We start from the raw sequence: 20,612 nt of genomic DNA on the forward strand, positions 1-20,612 counted from the left end.
CACCATTCAGACCTTTAAAATAAGCAGTAAATAAATCAAAAAACTATAGAAAGGAAATAATTAAACTGTCCTGAAGAACAGATATTTTGGTAGTTACCCATTCTCTTATTTATTGTTTCCCTTTATAGGAGTGAAATCATTTAAAAAGTTAAGAGTCCAGAGTTAGTTGGTACTTAAAAGTTAGCTAAGTACAGTATTTCCCCAGCAGAAGGAACTTGCGCCAAAGACACGGGCTGGCGCTGTCCAAGGTACCAGCGGCTTCTCCGTACCGCTAGCTGGGATCGGAACATAATTATGGTTCCCCCATAACTTTACAAAGGTAGTATTTTGCCCTTAATGAGTATATAGACATCACAGACTACACTCACATATGTGTGTAGATTAAAAATAGCTAATGTCCTGCATGGTACTGGCACAAAAACAGACACATAGACCAATGGAACAGAACAGAGAGCCCAGAAATGGACCCTCAGCTCTTTGGGCAACTAATATTTGATAAAGCAGGAAAAAACATCCGGTGGGAAAAAGACAGTCTCTTCAATAAATGGTGCTGGGAAAATTGGACAGCTACATGCAAAAGAATGAAACTTGACCACTACCTCACACCATACACAAAAATAAACTCCAAATGGATGAAAGACCTCGATGTGAGACAGGAATCCATCAAAATTCTAGAGGAGAACATAGGCAGCAACCTCTACGACATCAGCCAAAGCAACCTTTTTCATGACACATCCCCAAAGGCAAGAGAAACAAAAGATAAAATGAATTTATGGGACTTCATCAAGATTAAAAGTTTCTGCACATCCAAGGAAACAGTCAGAAAAACTAAGAGGCAGCCCACGGAATGGGAGAATATATTTGCAAATGACACTACAGATAAAGGACTGGTATCCAAGATCTACAAAGAACTTCTCAAACTCAATACAGGAGAAACAAATAAACAAATCAAAAAATGGGCAGAAGATATGAACAGACACTTTTCCAATGAAGACATACAAATGGCTAACAGACACATGAAAAAATGTTCAAAATCATTAGCCATCAAGGAAATTCAAATCAAAACCACACTGAGATACCACCTTACGCCAGTTAGAATGGCAAAAATAGACAAGGCAAGAAACAACAATTGTTGGAGAGGATGTGGAGAAAGGGGATCCCTCCTACATTGTTGGTGGGAATGCAAGTTGGTACAGCCACTCTGGAAAACCGTGTGGAGGTCCCTTAAAAAGTTAAAAATTGAGCTACCCTATGATCCAGCCATTGCACTACTGGGTGTTTACCCCAAAGATACAGACGTAGTGAAGAGAAGGGCCATATGCACCCCAATGTTCATAGCAGCAATGTCCACAATAGCTAAATCGTGGAAGGAGCCGAGATGCCCTGCAACAGATGACTGGATTAAGAAGTTGTGGTCCATATATACAATGGAATATTACTCAGCAATCAGAAAGAATGAGTTCTCAACATTTGCTACAACATGGACGGCACTGGAGGAGATAATGCTTAGTGAAATAAGTCAAGCAGAGAAAGACAACTATCATATGATTTCTCTCATCTATGGAACATAAGAATTAGAATGATCAGTAGGGGAAGAAAGGGATAAAGAAAGGGGGGGTAATCAGAAGGGGGAATGAAACATGAGAGACTATGGACTATGAGAAACAAACTGAGGGCTACAGAGGGGAGGGGGGTGGGGGAATGGGATAGACCGGTGATGGGTAGTAAGGAGGGCACATATTGCATGGTGCACTGGGTGTTATACACAACTAATGAATCATCGAGCCTTACATCGAAAACCGGGGATGTACTGTATGGTGACTAACATAATATAATAAAAAATCATTATTAATAAAAAAAATAAAATAAAATAAAATAAAAATAGCTAATGTCCTGTTCAGATTTAAAAATAAATTCCTTCAAAATACAATCAGGAAGTGAAGGTTTTCTATCGATTCAGTTCTATCAAGCTTCTAAAACACATTTCACCTTGTAGATGATATTCTTTCTTATACCCAGCTGAAATCTCGCCTGCTTGACTGAATGAAATTCCAAATTCAACAGTCTACAAAGCTCAGAGGGCAAAGTAAATGATTAAAATGGGACCTTAAAAAAAAAAAAAAGCTATTTATTTTAGAGAAAGAGAGCACACGAGCAAGAGGAAGGGCAGTGGGGGAGGGAGAGGGACAAACAGACTCCAGGGCTCGATCTCACAACCCTAAGATAATGACCTGAGCCAAAATCAAGAGGTGAATGCTTAACTGGGCCACCCAAGCACCCCTAAAATGGGACATTTTAAACAGTAACTGACATGCCTTCAGTGTTGGGAAAACAATAGCATGATGGGGACTGATTACCAGGAGAGCATGTGTTCTGTCTAAAGGGAGAAGCTTCTACTCAGCTCCAGCCATGTGTCCATGTGAGACAACAAACTCTGTCTTGTAAAGTTATCTCATTATTTAGGAGAAGCTTGAAATTTCTTAATCTAAAAATTTTTTTAATTAACTCAATTTCTTACAATGCACTGTGTAAAAGCCAAAAGGCTGGATTCTACCCACAGACTCCCTCTTTGCCATCTCTGCTCAATGCCAACTCTCTTGCTAGAAATTTTAGAAAAAGAAAATTGGAAGATAAAACAAAACAAAACAAAACAAAACAACCAGATATTTTCTTTCCCATTTCACAGATGGGGAAATCAAAGTACAAAAAAAAAAAAAAATCTCAGATTTCAATTTTTTTTAGGAGAGTTGAGAATGCAACCCCAAATATCTGTTATCAAATACACTTAAATTAAAAACAAACATTAGACAATCAGTTTGTGCACACTCAGAAGAGGAATTCATTGTATAAAGAAATGTATTATGGGTTGAGCATAGTACCTGGTTTAGAGTGAGTGCTCTATAAATACGTATTGTAGAAACTACTGAACAGCCACATACTATAGTTGTATATCATAGCGATTCGGTGTAAAGATCTTAATTCATACTAACTTAGAACTGTGCCAACAAACAGCTTACTATCTGTGTGACATTCTCTCAGACTCGGTTTCTTCAACTGTAAAATGGGAATAATATCCAACCTGCCTGTTTGTTAGGAGGATCTGAGATAATACACCACACTATCCACGTCTATGCATTTTATATATACAGTGCCCATTATTCTAATTACTTGATAGATTTCCAGACTGGCAAGTCAGGAAAAATGTAATAGAAAGGGACAACAAGGTTTAATGGAAAGGTCACAACTTGTGGAATCAGTCCATATTGAGTTGGAGTCTAGTTTTGCCACTTAACCAGCCTGGTTACCCTAAGTAAGCTACCTTCATAGGGCTGTTGTAAAAATTAAAAATAATTGAGCACCTGCCCTGTGCAATGCACTATGCCATGCCATTTGCTTACTTTTGTTCACTCAATTTATGTAGAGTGCTTAGCACTGCCTGGGCTATAGTAAGTGCTCAACAAATAGTAGGAAGTGTTACTATCAGCATATCTGAAGAGCAGTGAGCACTTGACATTGCTCAGGAAAGCCTCGTGAATACAACAGATAAATGTGGGCTGGATGACACCATAATTAAGTGGGTTTGTAAAAGAGTTGAATACACCATGGAGAAAATATTAGGTAATAGCTGAGAGCCAAAAGAAGCCTGTGTGGTCATTTACAACCAGGCCAGGAAAGTTTTTTTTGTAAAAGGCAAGATAGTAAATATTTTTGGCTTTGTAGGTCAGACAGTCACCACAGCAACTACTCAACTCTGCCCTTTTAGTGCTAAAGCAATCATGGATAGGACATAAAACTCACAGGTGTGGCTGTGTTCCAATAAAACTTTATTTACAAAACCAGGTGGCAGGCTGGATTTGGCCTATCGGTCCTGGGGTTTAGAATAAAAAGATGGTGGCGTGTGATAGGATAAAGTGTGCTATTCAGTTGAAGAAACTGAGTGCACAAGTGCTTAAACCCTTGGAATTAAAATTGAAACTCAGGATGATCATGGTAGGTGAGATCCCAAAAACAAGAGCAAAATTGCTAAAGTGATTTTAAGCCCAGGAAAGGGAAAGTTCTATCCTAGTCTGCTCTGGAGGGACCATGCCCAGATTCATCTGAGATTGGTGAGAAAAGACCACCCAGAAATGGCTTACTTGTTTCATCTGGCGAGCCTGCCACTACACCCCATCCCCAGTCAATGGCTAGTAGCTACAAGGACCACTGTGTAGAAATGATCCTGAATCCTCACATCTGGGCCTAAAGAGAATGAGGGCCAAGACTGATTAGTAATGTCTTCACTGCGTACAAGAGGAAAGCAGTCATGAGTGTGCCACGTAACTGCCATCTTGAAAACCCTAGCCCATGAGAAAGGACAGGTAGTAAATAAATAGAATTTGCTATCCCAAATAAGTTATATAACCCAAAACATAATCATCTTTAAGCTGGCAAGATAGTACTACACTCTAAGTATTAATCTGATCTTGCTAATAATGGACATATCCAAAATAGTTTTATTACGGTGGGCAGCAGGGGCCTGGGCTAGGTCACCTGAATATTCTTCCCTGCCCTGCATGACACTATGTGATTTTTCAAGATGCCTTATTGTGCTATCACAGCTGTGTTCCAGGTGGCTTAGTCTTTCCCAACAGCTTTGAAGATGTCATGAATATTTAAACATACTTTAGGCTAAACATTTTTCATGCTTCTCAACTCACCCACAGTCCAAAGGTGGGTTTTGGTTGGCAAGGAGGCACACATATGCATATAAACCCAGAGGCATTGTATTACATACACACATTCGGACCTTCAAGGTGCATGTATGTAAATTCTTCCTCTTAAATCCTGACACTCAGTTCTGAAGTCAAAGTCTGCAGTTAGAGGCCACTGACAGGTCTTCAGACACAAACCAGCAGCTTTGCGATAAATAAGAATGTACTGATTATTTGGAAATGACCTACTAATGTTCCCACTGCAGTTGTTCATAGATTATAACCTCAGAACCACAGTGACTGTGAGCTAGCCAGTGTCCCCTTCATTATTTTTAGGACGCTGAATAAGTCACAGAAGGTCCCAAAGACAGGTGGGGGCAGGCAAGGCATGAGGGTGGATGGTAAGAGAGTTGGTTAAATACATATATCTGTTCTTTCTTCCATGAAATCCCACTGAAACAAAAAACACAAAGGTGTTTTGTTTTGCTCTGTTTTAAGGACTTAAACCCACCAGAATGGAGACAATAGGCGAGGAAAAAAACAAATTATAGAAGCTGAATGTAGATGAAGGAAAAAAAAAAAAAACACAACAAAATCTTAAGCTAACAGTGGGGAAAGCCAAGACTCCTAGATTAGCAGCACCCAATCAGAAATGAAGGTACCTCTAGAAATGAGGGTTAAGGCAGTGAGACTGGTTGGAATTCAGTTTAAGAAGTTGTGAGTTTCCAGCAATCACACTACTAGGTATTTACCCAAGGATACAAAAATACTAATCCAAAGGGATACATGCACCCAGATGTTTATAGCAGCATTATCTACAATAGCCAAACTATGGAAACAGCCCTAGTGTCCACTGACTGATGAATGAATAAAGAAGACATAGTACACAGATACAACGGAGTATTACTCAGCCATCAAAAAGAATGAAATCTTGCCACTTGCAATGACATGGACGGAGCTAGAGAGTATTATGCTAAGCAAAATAAGTCAGTCAGAAAGACAAATACTATATGATTTCATTCATATGTGGAATTTAAGGAACAAAACAAACAAGCATGTGGGGGGGGCAGAAAGACAGAGAGAGGCAAACCAAGAAACAGACTCTCAACTACAGAGAACAAAGTGATGGTTACCACAGGGGAGGTGGGTTGAGGGATGGAGGAAATAGGCAATGGGGATTAAGGAGTGCACTTGTCACGATGAACACCAGGTAATGTATGAAGTGTTGAATCACTAAATTGCACACCTAACTAACATTACACTGTTACTAACTAGAATTTAAATGAAAACTTAAAGAAAAAAAAGGAGGAGGAAAGGAGGAGGAGGAAGAAGAAGGAGGAAAGGAGGATGAAGGAAAAAGGAAGGAAGGAAGGAAGGAAGGAAGGAAGGAAGGAAGGAAGGAAGGAAGGAAGGAAGGGGCGAGCTGCCAGTCCCACAGATCTGCTTCCCTACTTCATGCAGCAAAATTGCAAAGAGACCAACCTGGCAAAAGACCAGAGATTTTTTTCTCTAGAGAAAGCAAAAGGTTTCTGGATGAAAGAACTCTAGAAATGGGTACTACTCTTTAAAAAGAAGAAAGGGTACAAAAACAGAAAACTAAAATAGTTAAAAAAAATTTTTTTTAATGAAAAAGCAAAGTAAAACTCAATAGAAAAGTTAGAAGATAAAGAAATCTCCCAAAACAGAAAGTAAAAAGACAAAGAGAAAACAGGAAACACAAGAAAAGAAAGGCTGAAGACTGTTGTAGGAAATCTATTATCCAAGTAACAGAAATCCCTGAATGCATGAATAGAGAAAATAGAGTGGAAAAAATAAAAATCATCCATTAGTTATCTATTGCTGCGTAACAAATTATTCCAAATACTCAGCAGTTTCTGACATTTATTCTCTTACCCAGTTTCTTAGGGTCAGGAATCCCCGGAAGCAGCTTAGTTGGGTGGTTCTGGCTCAGGGTCCCCAAGAAGTTGCAGTCAAGCAGTCTGGGGGATTACAGTCTCATCTGAAGACTAGACTGGGGCTGGAGGATTTCTTCCAAAGTGATTAACTCACATGGCTATTGGCAGAAGCTTCAGTGGCTAGCTGGCTGTTGGCAGGAGGCCTCAGATCCTTGTCACATGGGCTTCCCCATACAGCTGTTCACATGGTAGCTGTCTTTCCCCCAAAGCAAGTGATCCAAGAGAAAGAGCATAACCAAACAGAAGTGACTGTGTCTTTTATACTCTAATCTCAGAAATGAATTACTATCACTTCTGTTGTATGCATCTGGTCACAGAGACCAACCCTGGTCCAATAATGACAGTGAATTGTACAGGGTGTATGACTGACAGGAGGCAAGGATCGTGGGCATCATCTTGGAAGCTGGTTACTATATCCATGAAAAGTGTGTGTGTGTGTGTGTGTGTGTGTGTGTGTGTGTGTATTTTAATTCTCAGAATTCAAGGACGTAAGTTTCCTGAACTGAAAAAGCTAACTGCTTAGCACAACGGGCCCACTGTAAGGCTTATCATCATGAATTTTCAAAATACCACAGATCTTACAAGCTTCCAGAGATGTTAAAAAGTCAGATCACCAAGGATATACAAATGGCCAATGGGTACAAGGAAAGCTGCTCACCATCACTAATCAAGGAAACGAAAATCGAAACCACAATGAGATATCACCTCATACCTATTAAAATGAATAATCAAAAAGACAAGAGATGAAAAGTACAGGCGAACATATGGAGAAAAGGGAACTCTTTTGGCAACCCTTTGGCACTGTTGGTGGGAATGGAAATTGGCGCAGCCACTATGGAAAACAGTATGAAGGCTCCTCAAAAAATAAAAATTAGAACTACCATGTGATCCAGCAATCCTACTTCTGGGTATATATCCAAAGGAGATGAAATCATTGTCTCAAAGACATATCTGTACCCCCATGTCACCACAGCCTTATTCATAATGGCCAAGACATGGAAGCGACCTAAGTGGTGATGAATGAATGGATTTAAAAAATGTGGTATACGAGAGACTATGGACTCTGGGAAACAAACTGAGGCTTTCAGAGGGGAGAGGGATGGGGACTGGGCTAGGCCGGGGATGGGTATTAAGGAGGGCACGTATTGCATGGAGCACTGGGTGTTATATGCAAACAATGAATCATGGAACACTACATCAAAAACTAATGATGTACTGTATGGTGACTAACATAACTTAATAAAAATTTTTAAAAAAGAAAAATAATTTAAAAAAATGTGGTATATATACACAATGAAATATTATTCAGCCATAAAAAAGGAAGGAAATCTTACCATTTGCAACAATATGGATGAACCCTGAGGGCAGTATGATAAGTGAAGTAAGTCCAAGAAAGAAAAATACTATATAATCTCACTTATATGTGGAACCTAAAAAAAATCAAACTCCTAGGAAGAGAGAGTAGATTGGTAGTTTTTGGAGGCAGGAGTGGGGTAGGGGGTGGAGGGAAAGAGTGAAGGTGGCCAAGGGGTACAAACTTCCAATTACAGATAAATCCTGGGGATGTAATGGACAGTATAGTAACCATAGTTAATAAATACTATACTGTATACTTGAAAGATGCTAGGAGAGTACATCTTAAAAGTTCTCACCACATACACACAAAAAATGGTACACCTATTGAGGTGATGGACAGGTTAACTAACCTTATTGTGGTAATCACTTTACAACATACACGTACATCAAATCACGTTGTACGCCCTAAACCGACACAATGGTATGTCAATTATAGCTCAACGAAGCTGGGGGGAAAAGATCAAAGAATAAATCATCAGAATGGCTTCTGACTTCTCCAGGACAACATGGGAAGCCAGACAGCAATAAACAATACCTTCGAAATCTTGAAGGAAAATGATTCCCAAGCTAGAATTAAACCCACCAGAATGGAAAACACTGGAGAGTAAACAACCAAATTTTAGAAGCTGGAAAGTAAATTAAAACAAACCAAAACCTGAATCTTAAAACTGACAGCGGAGAAACCTGAGAATAATGAATTTAGCAGCACATGGAACCTCCTGAAACAAAGGTTGAGGAAGGGAGGGGCTGGCTGAAATATAGTTAAGTGCTAAGTGCTCTGTGGGCCTTTTCAATTCTGGAAATGTATGGGCTTAAATTCTAGGAATTAAAAATGTAGTTATACCAGCCAAACCATCAATGAAGTAAGAGAACAGAATGAAAGTGTTTTTAATCATGCTTGGTAAGTTACTGCAAGATGCATTTTGCCAAAATGGGGGAGTAAAGTAGAGAAAAAGGAAGACAAAGGAATGAGAATGAGAGATCCAAACCCAGAGAGTGACAAAGGGGAGCCCCAGGATGGTGGTGAAGGAAGACTCCACAGGGATAGCTATATGCCAGACCAGGTCGGGGGGCGGGGGAGCCAGTCCAAGGTGGGCAACCAGTCCCTGGGGTGGGAAGCTTTTTCCAGGTGATGAAATCTACCTTGAGTATCTGAATGTCTTAAAGGGAATTTAAACACTTGGTGAAGGCTTTGAGGTTGAATTCCTAATAAGCACCTAGGAAACCAAGCATACAACAGAATACAAGGCAATTATTAACTCCTGGGGGGAACGCTGTCAAGGAAGGAAAAAAAAAAAAAAAGCAATCATACTTTACAACAGGGCTCAGCTGTGACTAGAGTTTACAGAGCTGTAATAATGTAAACACTGAATATTTACCTAATCAAAATTATGAAATAACTATATTAGGGGAGGAGGGGTGGGCTGCCATGGTCAGAATTTAATAGAGAATGCACAGAACTGAAATATCCAGCATTAGTAATAAGCAGAGATAGAAGTGAAATACCAAAATAATCAGCTAAAAGAGGTGCAATGGTTGCTTCTGGGAGGGGAAATGGGGTAGAAAATAAGAGACTACTGTATTTTGTGGCCAACTTTGTAGAATCCTTTAATTTCTAAGCTGCATGTTACTAGTTTGATCTTAGAGATTAATATGCTTCACTGAGAAATAAGGAGACAACAGTCGTTCATTCAATAAGCATTTAAAGTGTGCCTACAGTATGCAAATCCCTAGGGATCTGCGGTGGGGGGGAGGGGGGGAGACCAAGTCCCTGTCCTCCCTCACAGGCCAGTGGGTTTCTCAAACACAGCCAGTGGGGGTGGAGGGCAGGATTTCAAACTCTTCTCTAGTGAGGCGTTAATAAGGTGGAGAACAGATGCTGGGACATCTGCTTGTCTTGAATTTCAAGGTTTGTGGCTAGTGGCAGGGGTACCCTTGGAAGGTTGCTGTGGGCTTAGCCTCAAGGCATGCTGGGACAGGAGCAGGTGGGGCAGGTGGGGCAGACAACTCCGGAAATAACAATGGCCCCTAACATGGGCAGCTGGCATTGGGGGATGTATTTTTCTATGGTGCTAGGGTGACCCAGGCTAGTTTTGAGCATGAGGGTCATTGTTGAGGCTGCTTTGCTTGCATGACTTCATTTAATCCTCACAATGAACTGCTGAGGTGGCTGTCATTATCATCCCCACTTTCTAAACTGGAGACCAGATGGGTTACATAACTTGCCTAAGATCACACAGCTTGTAAACCCACAGAGCTAAAATTCAAACCCAAATCTTATATCCATGCCCTTCGGCCTCAGCCTGGCTCTTCCCTCAACTGTTGGATGAAGAGTTGCAAGACCTGGATTTAGTTTCTTCTCTACCATTAATCAGCGGTGTGATCTTTGGCAAGTTGCTGCCCTTCTCAGTGTCTTTCTCCAGGTGTGGAAAACAGAGGGGTATTGGCTCAGAGGACGACTAAGTGGCAGTCTCTGTGATGATGGGAGAAGCCGACAGGAAAAGATATATGAATGTGGTGCAGAGGTGAAGCTTTTTCTCCTCCGGGTCTCAATCTCCCCATCTGCTAAAATGGGAATCAAGACACACCTCACACGGGTGTTGATGGTGTTAAATAAAGGTAATGTATGAAAAGTACTTACCACTTGTCCAGGCACATGGTAAGTGCTTGATAAGCGTGAGCTCTGATGCGTTCCTATTACTCACACGCTGATGAGAGCGCCATCATGCTTGAATTCCTGAAACTTCCACTCTGATAAGGTCAGAGCGCCATGTTTGCAGGAAGAGGAGTGATCAAAACAGAAGAAAGGGAGTCAAACAAAATTACTGTCTAACAGGAATGTGTGCTGTTGCCCTTTATTGGTTTTACATACGAGTTAGTTTACGAATACTTTCGGGAGCATGTAAGTGTGAAATTGGAAAGCGTCACTCTAAGACTGCCACGAGCCACCGCACTGGCGATATAAAAGGGGGAGGACGAGAGAATGGGGTGGGCCTGGGAAGGGAGAAAAGGACAGAAGCAGAAAGGAAAGGAAGGTGAACCCAAAGTGTGGAAGGACAAAAAGATACGGGGCTGGGGAGCAAACGGATTTTAAACGGATTTTAAAGTTCAAAGCTCATTCATCCAGATTTATTGTTGAGCACACACACTCTTATTTGACTTTTTAAACATGCCCCACCCTCCACCTCTGCTTTTACTCAACCCACTTTCCCCGTATGCAATTCCCGTTCCCAGCCACGGACACTGCTCAAGGACTGCCTCAGCTTTCGGGCCAAACTTGAATTTTCTTTTCTTTCGGAAGAAATTGTAAAGCACTCATGGTTCATAAGAATGCAGACTTTGGGTCAGCATCGGCCTGCTCTGGAATGGAGCTGGGTGAACTGAAGACAAGTTTCTTAATCTTTCTAAACCTCAGTTTCCCAGTCTGTAAACCCCAGAGGTGTAACAACAAATCCAGAGGACACAGAAATAGGGATAATGCATGGGAAGCGCTTAGCCACCTGCTCCATACATATCAGCAGCTATTATGCCCTCTGTCCCACTTTCTCCACGCCCCAAATGGAGGCGAGTTCCATGGAACTAGAATGACTGACAAGCATGCCTGTCCATCCTCAGTGTCCCAGAGGGAAGGAACCATGCTTTTACTCCTCTCTGAATCCCCCAAAAGAACCTAGAATACTACTCAATAAACGCCATGTGGACTGAATGCGGTAACTACGTCACTCCTCAAGCTCATGATTATTAACTATTTCAACTAGAAGATGAACCATCCCAAACAACGGACTCCAGGTGACCAGATGATCATGGTAAGATCCCGTCGTGTTTGGGATGACAGTGAAGTTCCAGTGAAAGAACCCATTCTGCAGCGGGAACCCTCTGCTCCAATGATAATGAAAACAAGAACCACCATACACCAACCTGTATTGAGGATTTACTATGTCCCAAACACTACTTGCAAGTGCTTTATCCGAAGAACTCAGTTAATCCATGGAATCAGCAACTCCCCAGCAAAAGGGCAACTCTCGCCCCCACTTCACAGAGAAGGAAACGGAGCTGGGTGACCAACTGTCTCAGTGTGCCTGGGTCTGAGATGCTTCCTGGGATGCAAGACTATCAAAGCTAAAATCAGAAAAATCCCAGGCACACTGGGATGAGTGTGCCTGAACACTGAAGCACACAGACACTAAGTAAATGTCCCTGGGTTAAGGAGTGGCCACGCCAGGATTACGAATATAGGACCCTCGTCACCTCTCTGTCTAGAGCTGTCCATATGAACTTAAGCACATCATTTACCACCTCTGGGCCTTGGCAGTTTTCAACTTCAAAATTAAGGGGTCAAACTAAATCAGCGATGGCAGGTAAATGGGCTCCCTTGTGCATGGCAGACAAAGCTAACTGATTAGGCCACTCCTCCCATTCTACCCAACTTGGGCTTCCGAATCTTTCTCAACCCAACACACTGGGCACTCCAGCCCATCTGTAGAAGCAGATGCTTAGCATGATCTCTAGAGCTGGCAGCTTTACCTTCGTAGTTTGTTGGTGCTAAACTAGCTTCCCGAAATCATTCTGGTCTCTCAGGATTTGGCAGATTAGCATCCAAGGACAGAGAACAGACAGATGGCAGCAGCACTGACAATGGAAGGGACAGTCCCCAGAGACTGGGCACTCCCTCAGTCCAGTCCTGTGTTACATACCCTTCAAAGCACAGTATGGTGAATGAGAACAGGGACTCCAGAGAAACTGGGCTCAGCATCCTGGCTTACCATTTACTAGCTGTGTGACTTCGGGCAAGTTACTTAACCTCTCTGTTTCTTGATTCCCTCAACTACAAAGTGAGGATTGTAATAGTAACTACCTCACAGGATTTATAAGGATTATTCTAAGGAATTCAGTAAGTTAACATGGGTAAAACGCTTAGCACATAGTAAGTGCTCTATGCGTTAATATCAGAATCCTCAAAATCACACACTGGGGTGGATGATTGAACAGATGAGGAAACTGAAGTTAAGAGAGATTAAGTTGCCTAAAGTCACACAGCAGCTAGTTAATTGAAGCAGCAAAGCTGGATTTAAATACCGATTTCAAAGCTTTTGCTTCACCACACTGCCACTATGCCACATTGCATCTTAGCAAAAACTCAAAGACTTATTAAAAGAATCAATGTTGAAATAAAATGATTCTTGACTATCTGCAGGGATTTGCCAACTGAGGCCACTGTCCTCCCACTTCAGTACCTGCTTATTCCCCATGGGCACTGCTTTCCGAGAGGGCTCTGGAATATTGCCTACTTTGACCCCACACCCATTCACAACAGCCAGGTGACGCCAACAGACGGGGAGCATCTGCTGAGTCTCCAGCTTCTGAGAAACAGGGGAGAAAATCTTTCAGATTCTGATTATTGGTCTTCCCGTATCAGTAAAGTGAATTTTGTTATTTTATAGATCTGTATCTTTCAGAGAATTGAGCAAACACAGATTAGGGAAAATGGGTAAACGGATTAAGTATCTAGGTACCTATGCTGTATCTTATCACCCTCATTCCCCCAGGGATCCTCCTAAACATATATATCTTTTAGTCTTAATAACCATAGATATTCACAAAAATATCTAGTCTGGCAAACACTAAAATTCCTAAAGCTAATATATTTCTCACCACGTTATTATGTCCAAAGAGAGTAAGCTGGTGCCCATGTTTCTAATGCATTCCATCTACCGTTTCCTTTATAAAAGCAGGAAAAGTGCTCAGCTTTACCCAAGATGGATTTGGGGCGTCTCTAACACTAGTGAAAGAGACTAGAAATTGCTTTCATTCCTGCCTCTCTCCACAGACTGCCTCTCTCCTGGGTTTGGTTGTTATACGGTTGCGGGTTGGAGCTGAGCAGGCAGTTTAAAGCGGGTGACATTGAACTGGTGTGTTCTGTCATTCAGTGACTCTACAGCAAGACATGACATGAAAAGGTCCACCGACATCCAGAGAGCAGCCACATGTAGGATGTCCTGCTCTCCATCTACATTTTTAGAAACCAGTTCAATGGCTCCTACCCCTCCTTAGAGATGACAAGGCAGGCAGGAAGAAGAAAGTGATCTGGAGGGAAAAAAAAAAAAGAAAAAAGACACATGTTTTCCTCCAAAGGCTCTCATGTTGCTTATTAGATAAAGTCAGCTCCATCAAGACAGCGCACTCTTTACATTCTAAATGGTTCCTTGGTTTTAGAACTGTGGCACTCGTGCCTGCACCGTTTCAGAGGAAAGCAGCCTCTTGGCGAGCAACTGGGACTCTCTCGGCTCCATTACCAAGGGAGAAGCCACAAGTTATCTAGCAGGGGATAGGGTCCTAGCAAATAATAGTGTTTTTACCTCTAAAATTTGCTGACTCTGTATGTTAAGAGGTGAGAGCAGATAAAAACAAATTCCCAGGGAAGGGCTGCAGAAAGGTGGAAACACTGAATGCAACTTTAACAGAGGGGGCTGGGAACAGACTGCACGGTGCAGTGGTTAGGAACCCTGGCTTGGAATGTGAAAGATTTGGGACTCTGCAACTCAGCATGTGACCTTGGAGAAATTACTGAACCATCCCCTGTGATTAAAGGAATCTGTTTCCTTCTCTGAAAACTGGTGGTAACAACAGTGTCTTCTCTCCAGGGTTGTTATGAGGTTTGGATGAGACAATAAAAGAGAAGGGCACAGCGCCTAGGGTTGGAGCTCTTATTATTCACCAGTCCGCCTGTCTCCGCACATCATTTTACAATGTTATTGGACAACATTTACCGAGCACTTCCTATGACCAGGCACAATGCTGAGCTCTGGGTTTCATGGGAGAATTAAGTCTTAGAATGACTGTGTTAACAAATACATCAACAATATAACATATATAAACAAATTATATTAATAAATATATTGGGAGTATTAGTACTTGGATCATTACAAGGATTAAATGAGAGAACACCTGCCTTGAAGGGTTTAGTATAGTGCCTGACACACACAAAGAACTCACGGGAAGGGGATATTAACATGAAGGGCAAGCCCCATTCACCTTGGTGACAAGCGGGAGGGGGACAGGATTAACTTGAAGGGTTTTCCCCTCCCCCATTTCACCACATCCTCTGCTACCAGCTCTCACATCCCTGGCCAGCTCCTAGCCTCCTCCACCAGCACTTGGCTCTTCCAAACAACTATGAAAGGACGCAGCAGCTCAAGAGCTTGAAGGTTAAGGTGATTAAAACACAGGAAACAGGGACGCCTGGGTAGCGCAGTCATTAAAGCGTCTGCCTTCGGCTCAGGGCGTGATCCCGGCGTACCAGGATCGAGTCCCACATCGGGCTCCTCCACTATGAGCCTGCTTCTTCCTCTCCCACTCCCCCTGCTGTGTTCCCTCTCTCGCTGGCTGTCTCTCTGTCACATAAATAAATAAAATCTTTAAAAAAAAAAAAAAAAACACAGGAAACTGATCAGTCTAGCCATTACCCTAGTGAGGAGTAGCAACCGGAAGGAAGCCTGCTGGGGGGTGTGGGTGCTGGTCATGCTCTTTATAATCTAGATGACGGGGACGCGTTCACTTTGAGGAAACTCAATTTCTACAATGAAGATTTGAATACTCTTCTGTACAAATGGTAGGTTACAATAAAAAAAAGTTAAAAATAGTAACTGCCCTTCTCCAACACCCAAAGCACAGAGCAGCCCTTCACAGTGGGCATGCCACACTCGGGTCGTGAGCACGCCAGGTCAACCACCTGTGGCAGTGAGCAGCCGCCTCAGTTTACCCACCAGGGAGCTGTAGAAATACAGCTTTTTTTGTTTTGGTAAAATTGGGAAGCAGTGCTCTAGAGTACCAAACGACAACCTCCTCCTCAATCACACAAGTCTACCCTAAGGTTTTTCTTATCTAAGGTCAAGGTTATTGACTCTGTTTTTAATGAGATGGTTTTATCTTCTCCAACAAGGAAAGAGTACACATTTATGGGTCAACACTCCTAGACTGCTCTTTACAAAACTGAAAGCCTGTCTTTGACATCATTCCATATCTTTCTCTTCATACCAAGCAAGTATCTAGCATATCCCTCCCTCTTTCCCAATTTCCTTTCCCCACAATTGCTGCCGGGGGGGGGGGGGGGGGGAGCCTAAAATAAATTTCAATCATTTATCAAGTCAATGGATATAACACAGACTACATGCTGGTTTTGTCTTTGAAAGTTTATTGTTATTTAAAAAAAAAAAAACCCTATACTTTTTACATTTTACAGTCACCTCTCAGAACATTTAATGATACCAGTTAATGATGATATATAAAAAGCCTACCAGCTGCTTGAAATGGCTGCAAATTTTTACCATGTACTGGTATTAAATTGGTTTGAACTCTTTGGAAAAATTGGTGTAACATTAAATATCGAGATTTCAAATTCTCAGATTAGAAACAAGATTTTTAAGTCAGGAGGAGATTTAGTAAAAATTCAAGGCTAAAAGGAAATGTTAATAGAAAAACAAAAATACTGTAAAAAAACAGGATTTCCCCCACCCCCAAGTTAGGTTAAAAAAAAAAAAATGCAACCAACCCCACCCCGCCCCCAATATTTCTCTTAGAAAAGTCACCCAATCCTGAACACAGGGTCTCACACATAAATACAAGTAGCTTGATTTGCAGGTCAGCCTCTGGGATCTTATACTGGACTCAGTTCGGAGTTTTTAAAAAAAATTAAGTTAGGTAGTGAGATATCCATAAATACTGGTATCCAAACGAATGAAAACATCCTGGCTTTGGTATGGCTACAGAAATCTGGAAATTGTTCAAGAGGACACTGGCTTTGGAAGAGAGGGAGGCAGAGGGTAGGGAAGGCAACATAAAGCCCCCAAGCAGAGGTAAAATAAATATTGGGACATAGCCACAGCAAACACTGTGTATAATACTGAGGCAGGTGCCTCCAACAAAACACACATATAGGTTCTTGATCAGAATAACCCAAGTGCAAGTTCTTGATCAGATTAACACCATGTACAGGTTCTTCATAACAGTGGTCTAGACCAACCTTTTTCAAAGTATTACCTGCAAGAAACAGTTTGAATTTGGGGATGCACGTGGTACCCTACTGTCTGGTGAGAGAGAAAGACTTTCTGGAATAAGAATGGCCACCTGGGCTAAAAGCCACCCCCTTGTTAGTCCAGGAATATCAAAATCTGTGTTTGTCCATCACAAAAGCACCTCCAACTCCTCACAAGGGGGCTCTGCTACCCCTGGTCACCGCAGGGGCCTGCCAGAGGGGTTGAACAGCTGGCTTTTCATCTCTGGGGTGAGAAAATAAAAAACTCCAGCTTCTGAGATTACGAGTACAACTTACTGTGCTGTGTCTCAAGTCTACTCCCCACTTGCCCTCATTCCCACAGTCATGATTAGGGACTGAGAGGATACTGAGGAGCAGAAAGCAGCGATGTGGCCGAGGCAGAGCATGGCCTCATCACCCTAAAATTTACAGAAGAGAAGAGGCCAAAGTGCCCATACTCTGGTCTTCACATGAAGAGTAACTTCACAAAAGCACAGAGGTGCCACCAGAGCAGGCCAGAAACAAAGGCGACTTGTTGCTGTGATGCTGAATCCCCAGTAGTTATCAACACGAGCCTTTCCAAAAGAAAAAAAAAAAAAAAAAAAAGACCAACAAACTTTGGTGTACTGCTAGGAAGCTAAATAAGACAATCACTCAAAAATAAAAAATAAAAACAAAACTGTGATGACCACACATACTGTAACTAAATTTCCATCACAGGGTACTAGCGGAGAACATACAGCCACCTGCTATTATGGCACATTACACACACCACAGCGACAATTCAAGCAACAGAGGCCCTCTCATAGAGCAAAGGCTGTCACGAAGAAGCAAAAGATGAAGGCCCTGTTTACTGTGGACTTGGTTCACTCCAGTAATCATCATAGTGGGGGCTGCGGGCAGGGAAGAAGCACAGAACACCCAGGCAACTCTAAATAAACAAGCATCATTTACCCTATTCTCTAAAGGAGACTCCAACACCGGGGGCGGGGGGGAGTGGGTTATAAATTAAAACTAAAACAGATCTGTACAAGTCTTTACTCTGAGTCAGTAAGGTTTGGTCTCTGTTGAAGCCAGGACTTACAAGAAGGTGATTCGCTTGTCGTCATGGCCCCCCAACTTGCTTTGGGGTGTATACATCAAGAGACGACACAAAGAGAATCACCTGAGACCAAGGGCATGACATACAAAGATTTCTTAGGATGTGTAAGGTCTACTGATTTCCCACAGAGATGCTAACACAGTTGCTCTAACCCCAAATTCTTTAAATATCCTACGGTGGCAGCTAGAATACAGAAAACCCCATCTGCCAGCAAATCATCTCTCCAAGGCTGGAAAGGAGGGGCAGGAGGCAGGGAGCACGGGGAAGGCTGTTTCCCCAGGACTCCCTTGTTCGGTGGTGGCCACAGCAGAGCTTCCTTTGTCTTCAGCCTGGGCCAGACCTCCTGGGAGGCTGGGGGCTCCCACAAGGCTCTATGGGCTCGAAACAGTCCGTGTGCAGTAACAGCCTCGGCGACAAGAGCGCAAGTGGAGTTATGAGTGACAGTCTACAGATCACTGATGACCGCCCGGTCAGTCTCCCCTCCCCACCTACAACAGATAACCCAGATAATCGGCCAGCACCAGTACCACTTCATCTCCTTGAGAGCAGGGAACAGAAATGAATTAGAAATAAAAACTTCTGACATGACCACTTGTTCCGGCTTGAGCTAGAACAAATGTGTCTGATAAACCACTTGCATTAAATAACACTTAAAATGTGCTACCTTCAGCACATTTCGGAGCATGAGATGCCCCCTCCCCCAACCCCATTTACTTCAGTGCACGTAGCCACCCAGGCGAATTTTTCTGTCGCTCAGCCAGTGGAATGGATGGCATACGCCAGATGTTACACAAGGCATTTATTTCTCAGAGAAGGCTGAGAGCCAGGAGAATTAATCTCCTTCTGCTAGGACCTCTGCCCCAAGCTTCTGGGGAAACAGTGAATTGGGCTCAACAAGGGAAAGAGCTACGTGATCCACTAATCATATTCAAAACATGAAAATGCAATGGAGAGTGTCTCCCTTCCTGGTAGAAAGACCTAAAGACAATTAAAAAAAAAAAAAAAAGTCCCTTCAAACTCAAAGGAAGCTTAAAAAAAAAAAAAAGACAAAGTATAGGCCAAAAAAAAATGAAGAAATGAGTAAATCGAACTTGCGACACTCCCCAAAGCAAGAGTTCTTGGTGACGGCTGGCTGGAAGAGGTCGAGGCAGGAAGGAGCAACGCAAAGACTGAGTGGCTGCCACCACAGCACCTCGCAGAATCCACAACAGCGCTCCCCAGTTTCCAAGGCCAAGGAGCAATTCCCAGGTTAAAAACTTTCTATTTGGAAGAAAACAAAACCAAAAACCACTCCAGAAAAAAGGTCAAGGGAAGAAGAACACTGTAGAAAGTCAAGCCGCTGACCTCCGGCGGATCACAAAGAGTCCGCGCTGAAGTTGGCCCAAGTAGATCCTCATCTTGGTGCTGTCACTTGTCTTCCTCACCCAGATCTGCAGGAGAGAAGGAAAGGGAACAAGATGAGAGCGGCTACGGTGAACACTGCGGAGCCAATCTTCCAGAGCATCAAAACACCTGCATGAATGAGGTGTGGGCGGAAAACTGGCAACCTCCTCTGCCAGGCTGTGGGCCCCCCTACAGGAAACCTCTGGTGTAGAGCAGGCGTCAGCCCTGGACCTCCTTTCTCCTTCCTTCTCCCTCTCTCACACCTCTAATTAAGAAAATGGAAAGCACAGTGATCTCAGGTTCTATTTTTGCCTTGATCTTAAGGACTTTTTTTGATTTGGTTTGATTACAGCATTATCAACATTCAAAATACATATATTCATGAATATAAACTTTCAATCAAATTTGGAAATATTTTCCTTGCCCCAAGGGACTTCCATATCATAGTCTTTCACTACTCTGGTTTCCTGGCAATTAAGGCTAATGGTCATGGCAGAAAAAGAAGGAAAAAATAACAAGGAAAAAAAAAAAAAAGCCCATGAGTGAGCTAAGGCCCAATTAGGATCATCAGAAGGCTAAATTAGCTTAGGACAGCCCTTCCCTCCTGACCATATCCTTTTCCCACAGATGGTATCAGAGGTCTGACATTTCACAGGGCAGATGCATTCTTGCGTAGAATGGAGAATGAGCTCTGGCAGCAGGGAGACCGCCAGAGCAGACGAGGGCACTCAGTAAGTGTCATCCCTGTGGCCAGGACTGGGAAGAAAGCTACCTCCTCAGTCACCTGACACACCTGAGCTATTTCATCTTTAGAACAACCCTACGAAGCACTATCCTCACCCCCATTTTATAGAAGAAGAAGGCTGAGTCAACTTGTCCGATGTGAATTCTGGTGCCTGCTGTCAAAACCCCTTGCTTGCTCCTGTCCACTCACCCAGCCCTGACTCTTCCTCTCACCTGTTCCTCATCCGCTTAATTAATGTGCAATCAGATGGGGCCAAAAGCATGATTAAGTTCTGCATCCCACCCACACATGCAAGCAGAAGTCTACGGACCTATCTTCTCCCTCCCCCATCCAGTTTTCAGGTTTTAAA

The 20,612-nt window shown here is 42.6% G+C and overlaps 1 protein-coding gene across 5 annotated transcripts in view; it reads right to left on the reverse strand.

Moving 5' to 3' along the window:
- SUDS3 (SIN3A corepressor complex component SDS3) overlaps window positions 1-20,612 on the reverse strand; it is a 403,092-nt gene that overhangs the window by 353,492 nt on the left and 28,988 nt on the right. For 4 of the 5 annotated variants that reach the window (XR_015722320.1, XR_015722321.1, XM_087857296.1 and 1 more), the window contains exon 12: window positions 19,480-19,565. Coding sequence is in view for 3 of the 5 variants with exons in the window: in XM_087857296.1 (XP_087713422.1) it covers window positions 19,480-19,565 (86 nt within the window). In the remaining 2 variants the exon portion in view is untranslated. Of the gene's footprint in view, window positions 1-19,164; window positions 19,566-20,612 lie in introns of those variants that run through there. The other variant, XM_045791601.2, reaches the window with a different exon arrangement.

Source organism: Ursus americanus, chromosome 30, assembly GCF_024610735.1.
Source record: "Ursus americanus isolate L20-20 chromosome 30, mUrsAme1.1.p, whole genome shotgun sequence".
Classification (NCBI taxonomy): Eukaryota; Metazoa; Chordata; class Mammalia; order Carnivora; family Ursidae; genus Ursus; species Ursus americanus.